The sequence below is a fragment of the Coenobita brevimanus genome, chromosome 32 (genome assembly GCF_032717465.1).
Source record: "Coenobita brevimanus isolate Jiangsu-jjx chromosome 32, ASM3271746v2, whole genome shotgun sequence".
Lineage (NCBI taxonomy): Eukaryota > Metazoa > Arthropoda > Malacostraca > Decapoda > Coenobitidae > Coenobita > Coenobita brevimanus.
In genome coordinates this window covers 1047501-1055000 of record NC_136985.1, presented here as the reverse complement: position 1 = coordinate 1055000, position 7500 = coordinate 1047501, and the positions used below count along the sequence as shown (strand labels likewise).

Genomic DNA, 7500 nt, shown 5'->3' with positions numbered 1-7500 from the left:
GATAGATAGACAGATAGATAGATAGATAGACAGATAGACTCATATTCTAACTTTCTAACAGATTTAGACGACATAGACGGGGATCTGGACCTGGATGGGGGGGGAGGATCACTTGCCGGCTCCCCATCCCCGCCACAGCAGAATGAACCACTTGAAGTCCTGCGTTACAACACCTGCCGGGCCGTTAGCACCACTCCCAGGCGGGACACTGACTCCAACCCCCGTTCCCTCAGTCGCAATAACAACAACCAGTTATTTTACAGTTAGGTCCCTATCCCCTAACACCTTCTCTTTAGCGATTTAGTCTGGGTATAATTAGTAAGCTCCCTAACACCTTTTCCCAGGTGATTTATTTGTAGATATGTCTAGTTACTTTTTTTTGTACAGGATATTACAGTCTTCTTATCCCCTAACACCTTCTCTCTAGCGATTTAGCCTGGGTATAATTAGTAAGCTCCCTAACACCTTTTCCTAAGTGATTTATTTGTAGATATGGCTGGTTACTATCCTTTTGTATATTATCGTACAGTATTTTCTTCCTTAACACCTTTTCGTAAGTGATTTATTCCTCGATATAGTTCGTAAGCCCCCTAACACCTTTTCCTAAGTGATTTATTTTTAAATATGTATGGTTACTAGAGTATTTTCCTCCCTAACACCTTTTCCTGAGTGATTTAATCCTCGATATAGTTGGTAAGCCCCCGAACACCTTTTCCTAAGCAATTTATTTAGTTTGTAAGCTCCCTAACACCTTTTCCTAATTGATTTATTTTTTGATATGGTTGGTAAGCTCCCTAACACCTTTTCCTAAGTGGTTTATTCCTGGGATAGGGTTTATGTTAAGGTGGTATTGTTGTCCGTCAAGGAAGCTCCCTAACACCTTTTCGTTAGTGATTTGTTCTTGTATGTGGTTCATAAATATCCTTTTGTATGTTATTTATGCAGAGTATGGCAATATTGGAAGGAAAAATAAATCACTTAGGAAAAGGTGTTTGGGGATATTGGAAGGATTTATATAATAGAGGACAGTAAGGTGTAATAAAAAAAAATAAATTGCTTGTTGAAAGGTGTTAAGTGCTGTAGGAATGATTTATGTAACACAGAATAAGATAGTAAGGTGCTATAAACAAAATAAGTCACTTAGGGAAAGGTGTTAGGGAGTTTATTTTGAAAGCATATGTAGTTTGAGTGTAACTGTATCTGAAAATTATTATTATTATTATTATTATTATTATTATTATTATTATTATTATTATTATTATTATTATAGTAGTAGTAGTAGTAATAATAGTAGTAGTTGTAGTATTAGTAGTAGTAGTAGTAATAATAGTAGTAGCAGTAGTAGTAGTAGTAGGCGTATCATTATTATTATTATTATTATTATTATTATTATTTTTATTATTATTATTATTATTATTATTATTATTATTATTATTATTATTATTTTTATTATTATTATTATTATTATTATTATTATTATTATTATTATTATTATTATTATTATTATTATTATTATTATTATTATTATTATTTTATTATTATTATTATTATTATTATTATTATTATTTTATTATTATTTTATTATTATTATTATTATTATTATTATTATTATTATTATTATTATTTTATTATTATTATTATTATTATTATTATTATTATTTTATTATTATTATTATTATTATTATTATTATTATTATTATTTTATCAGACAGTATCAATTTGACTAGTAACCAAGGAGACTCATTCTTACCTCAGATGGAAATAAGTAAGGACGCTCCCTAACACCGTTTCCTAAGTGATTTATTTTATTTATTACACCTTACTTATGTACAAATGTAAATATATGTATATGTAATGTACCTTGATACCTCTTCCTCAGTGGTTCATTTTTTCTGCTGCTTTACTTAAAACCTTTTCCTAAGTGGTTTATTTCTTCTTCTCCTCCCTTATCACCTCTTCCTAAGTGGTTTATTTTTTCTGCTTTACTTAAAACCTTTTCCTTAGTGGTTTATTTCTGATTCTGCCCCTCTACTTAACATCCCTTCTTAAGTGGTTTATTCTTGATTATGCCCCACTGCTTAACACCTTATCCTAAGTGGTTTATTTCTGATTCTCCTCCCTTACTTAACACCTTATCCTAAGTGGTTTATTTCTGATTCTCCTCCCTTACTTAAAACATTTTCCTAAGTGGTTTATTCATGATTTTTCTTCCTTACTCTATCCTTGTGTAAATATATGTCATTGATGTGAGTGTTATGATATATATATGTAAAATTATTGATGTATGGGAGGTTGGGAGAGAGTTGGAGGCTGCCAGAGATCGAGCAGCATGGAGAGAATAGCCTCAGGGATAAGGGACTGAATAGGGAGGCTGCCAGAGATCGAGCAGCATGGAGAGAGTGTGACATTAGGGATAAGGGACTGAATAGGGAGGCTGCCAGAGATCAAGCAGCATGGAGAGTCACCTCAGGGATAAGGCACTGAATAGGGAGGCTGCCAGAGATCAAGCAGCGTGGAGAGTCACCTCAGGGATAAGGCACTGAATAGGGAGGCTGCCAGAGATCAAGCAGCATGGAGAGTCACCTCAGGGATAAGGCACTGAATAGGGAGGCTGCCAGAGATCAAGCAGCATGTAAGTAGGGTAGGTCATCCAAGGGGGGTATATGACAAAATAATTTTCTAAGGAAATGGCGTAGCGTAACTTTTTGAAGGATTGGTATGGTCCTCTGGCAAAGACCCCATTGAGTCCCATGTGGTCATGATTCCCTGTATGTCTGACAGATCTTTCGTGCTGAACAATTCTGGCATCAGCTGCTGTGGGCTGCTTCACCTTGGATAAAACTGTCATGTTGCTCAAAGTCAAACGCAGAGGCTGAGGCGGCCATTACCTGCTTCACCAGCCGGTCAGCGCCTTGTGTGCCTGCCAGGTAGAAGGTACGGCCCTTGGTGTGGTGGTGATGTCCCTGGTTGGTGCTGAGGCTGCAGGTCAGGTCAGGCTTTTGGTTGTCGTTCCAGTTGTTCATCTCCAGTGTGGTTGCATCAACATCACCCTGACTGACATGTCACTCAGCCCCCAGCCTTGTCTCAGCTCTAGGATTTTGTTCACTGCAAACTGTCTCTTGTCACCACCGCTGCAGCACAGCATCGCCTGCGGAACAGCCTCGCTGTGGCTGAACCAAGCACTGCTCTTGATGTAAGCCGTAATGGCATCCAGCACCACCTCATCCTGCTGCCTACCACACCAGAGAGCCGTCACAATGTGCCGTGGAGCTTCCACCCAGCTACTGTGGACTTTGATGTCAAACCATCACTTGAAGTAGGTCATTACAACAATAGTGATGATGCGCTTCAGCCTGAGCAGCAGGTCCCCGGTCAGGCCATGCTTGGACACGCAGAGCCGCAGCAGCTGTGTGCACCCAGTTGTCACGCAGCAGCTGTGGCAGGTGGGGCCAGACACACTTATGCCCGATTTTCCTCTCTATGTACTGAATGACTCCTCCTTCATGCCCTGTGTTGCTGGGACTGGAATCACCGTCGATGGAGTGGCGCCTCCTTTCTTGTTGTGGGTGAAGTGAAACAGGAATTTACCCTTGGTCCACCAGTGAGGAGTGACCCTCATAGATTATCCTTCGGTGGCGTCTGCTGGTTTCCACGTCGCATGTCACAACCTTCGCTGGGTCGAGTCTGCTGTCAACCGGAACACATTCAACTCCTCCATCCTCCCTTGTGCAGCTGTGCCTGTATGCATCATCACCTTGTTCTCGGCCTTGTTGATTTTCTTGCGGTTCAGCACAAGGTAGGCCACATCCTTCGGCCGGGTTATGCTATCTCTTCTGGCGTGACCATGTGGGTGTCACCTTCGTCTTGTTGGTTGTAGGACGTTGCTGCTGTCTCCTCCTGCTCCTCTTCCAGTGGGGTTGGTGGAGGATTAGTGCCCCTCCCTGTAAAACAACTCTAAGCCCTTGGCCACCCCGTTTGGGATACATGGCGTCTGGCAATGAAAAAAAACAAATTATCTTCCTGCATCACTTTCGCTGCCCAGATCGCCTCTATCACTCTCTTTCTGGTGCTGACCACTTCTCTCACTGGCCTGCCTCTCTCCTGCCGTTTCCTCAATGCACATATCCAGCATCACCGCCATGTTTCTTGATTTAACTTGAAAACAAAGCACCAGGTGAGCATTAACCACACCAAAATTTGTCCCAGCACATTCAGTCACACGGAGGTGGTTTGGCCATGTGGAGAGGATGGAGGGTGAAAGACTGACGGGGAGAGTGTATGTGAGTGAGGTGGATGTGGAGTTACATGGAGAGACAGACTGACGAATGAGGATATAAAGGAGCGTTGTGGTGTGGATGTGGATGTGGAGTTACATGGAGAGACAGACTGACAAATGAGGATATAAAGGAGCGTTGTGGTGTGGATGTGGATGTGGAGTTACATGGAGAGACAGACTGACAAATGAGGATATAAAGGGAGTGTATGTGAGTGGAGGTGGATGTGGAGTTACATGGAGAGACAGACTGACAAATGAGGATATAAAGGAGCGTTGTGGTGTGGATGTGGATGTGGAGTTACATGGAGAGACAGACTGACAAATGAGGATATAAAGGAGCGTTGTGGTGTGGATGTGGATGTGATAGGAAGCGTTAGGAGGAACACACTGAGGTGGTTTGGCCATGTGGAGAGGATGGAGGGTGAAAGACTGACGAGGAGAGTGTATGTGAGTGAGGTGGAGGGGGGAAGAGGGAGGGGGAGGCCGAGGATGAGATGGAGGGATGGGGTGGAGAGGTATATGAGAGAGGGGGGTGTGAGTTGGGAGCAGGGCAGTGAAATGGCGGGGGACAGGGCGACTTGGAGGCGTTTTGTCTGCGGCCACCCTTTGCGGGATTAGGGCGTCGGGCTATAGATAGATAGATAGATAGACATTCAGTCACTGTTCGCCGCTGATTTTGAGGTGCGATTTTGCACAGGTAAAACTTGAGATAGAATTATACAAAAATATTTCATTTGGATGACCTACCCTAATGGAGAGTCACCTCAGGGATAAGGCACTGAATAGGGAGGCTGCCAGAGATCAAGCAGCATAGAGTGTGACATCAGGGATAAGGCACTGAATAGGGAGGCTGCCAGAGATCAAGCAGCATAGAGTGTGACATCAGGGATAAGGCACTGAATAGGGAGGCTGCCAGAGATCAAGCAGCATAGAGTGTGACCTCAGGGATAAGGCACTGAATAGGGAGGCTGCCAGAGATCAAGCAGCATAGAGTGTGACATCAGGGATAAGGCACTGAATAGGGAGGCTGCCAGAGATTGAGCAGCATGGAGAGAGTGTGACCTCAGGGATAAGGCACTGAATAGGGAGGCTGCCAGAGATCAAGCAGCATAGAGTGTGACCTCAGGGATAAGGCACTGAATAGGGAGGCTGCCAGAGATCAAGCAGCATAGAGTGTGACCTCAGGGATAAGGCACTGAATAGGGAGGCTGCCAGAGATCAAGCAGCATAGAGTGTGACATCAGGGATAAGGCACTGAATAGGGAGGCTGCCAGAGATCAAGCAGCATAGAGTGTGACCTCAGGGATAAGGCACTGAATAGGGAGGCTGCCAGAGATCAAGCAACATAGAGTGTGACCTCAGGGATAAGGCACTGAATAGGGAGGCTGCCAGAGATTGAGCAGTATGGAGAGAGTGTGACCTCAGGGATAAGGCACTGAATAGGGAGGCTGCCAGAGATTGAGCAGCATGGAGAGAGTGTGACCTCAGGGATAAGGCACTGAATAGGGAGGCTGCCAGAGATCAAGCAGCATAGAGTGTGACCTCAGGGATAAGGCACTGAATAGGGAGGCCGCCAGAGATTGAGCAGCATAGAGTGTGACCTCAGGGATAAGGCACTGAATAGGGAGACTGCCAGAGATCAAGCAGCATAGAGTGTGACCTCAGGGATAAGGCACTGAATAGGGAGACTGCCAGAGATCAAGCAGCATAGAGTGTGACCTCAGGGATAAGGCACTGAATAGGGAGACTGCCAGAGATCAAGCAGCATAGAGTGTGACCTCAGGGATAAGGCACTGAATAGGGAGGCTGCCAGAGATCAAGCAGCATAGAGTGTGACCTCAGGGATAAGGCACTGAATAGGGAGGCTGCCAGAGATCAAGCATGTAAATAACTTCTCAAAAAACTGACAGATCTAGTACTTGTCACGAATTATATTATTATTTTAAATAAGGATTTTGAATTTTGAGTTTATACATTGTTCAGATAATGCATGTAATAATAATAATAATAATAATAAAAATAATAATAATAATAATAATAATAATAATGTCACAATTATAGTATTATGTCTGTTTATATTCTGTACATTATTATTATTATTATTATTATTATTATTATTATGGATTGATAGATAAATAGATAGACAGATGGACAGATAGATAGATAGATAGATTATTCTCAGTTTGTATAATTTTCCATGTTATTAAATTCTTATCAATTAAGGAAGCTCCCTAACACCTCTTCCTTAGCGATTTATTCTTGGATATGGCTGGTTAATATCCTTTTGTATGTTATTTATGCAGAGTATGGCGATATTGGAAGGATTTATGTAACACAGAAGAGGACAGTAAGGTGTAATAAACAAAATAAATCACTTAGGAAAAGGTGTTAGGCGATATTGGAAGGATTTATGTAACACAGAAGAGGACAGTAAGGTGTAATAAACAAAATAAATCACTTAGGAAAAGGTGTTAGGCGATATTGGAAGGATTTATGTAACACAGAAGAGGACAGTAAGGTGTAATAAACAAAATAAATCACTTAGGAAAAGGTGTTAGGCGATATTGGAAGGATTTATGTAACACAGAAGAGGACAGTAAGGTGTAATAAACAAAATAAATCACTTAGGAAAAGGTGTTAGGTGATATTGGAAGGATTTATGTAACACAGAAGAGGACAGTAAGGTGTAATAAACAAAATAAATCACTTAGGAAAAGATGTTAGGCGATATTGGAAGGATTTATGTAACACAGAAGAGGACAGTAAGGTGTAATAAACAAAATAAATCACTTAGGAAAAGGTGTTAGGTGATATTGGAAGGATTTATGTAACACAGAAGAGGACAGTAAGGTGTAATAAACAAAATAAATCACTTAGGAAAAGGTGTTAGGCAATATTGGAAGGATTTATGTAACACAGAAGAGGACAGTAAGGTGTAATAAACAAAATAAATCACTTAGGAAAAGGTGTTAGGCGATATTGGAAGGATTTATGTAGCGCAGAAGGGGACAGTAAGGTGTAATAAACAAAATAAATCACTTAGGAAAAGGTGTTAGGCGATATTGGAAGGATTTATATAACACAGAAGAGGACAGTAAGGTGTAATAAACAAAATAAATCACTTAGGAAAAGGTGTTAGGCGATATTGGAAGGATTTTTGTAACACAGAAGAGGACAGTAAGGTGTAAGCATCAGAATAAATCACTTAGGAAAAGGTGTTAGGC

General features: G+C 41.3%; 1 protein-coding gene across 1 annotated transcript in view; it reads left to right on the top strand.

The window, feature by feature from the left end:
- Positions 1-267, top strand: part of LOC145395633 (uncharacterized) — a 31240-nt gene extending 30973 nt beyond the window's left edge. The window contains exon 10 of the mRNA XM_080269201.1: positions 62-267. Coding sequence (XP_080125327.1) covers positions 62-267 — 206 coding nt within the window. The remainder of the gene's footprint in view (positions 1-61) is intronic.
- Positions 268-7500: the final 7233 nt, after the last annotated feature.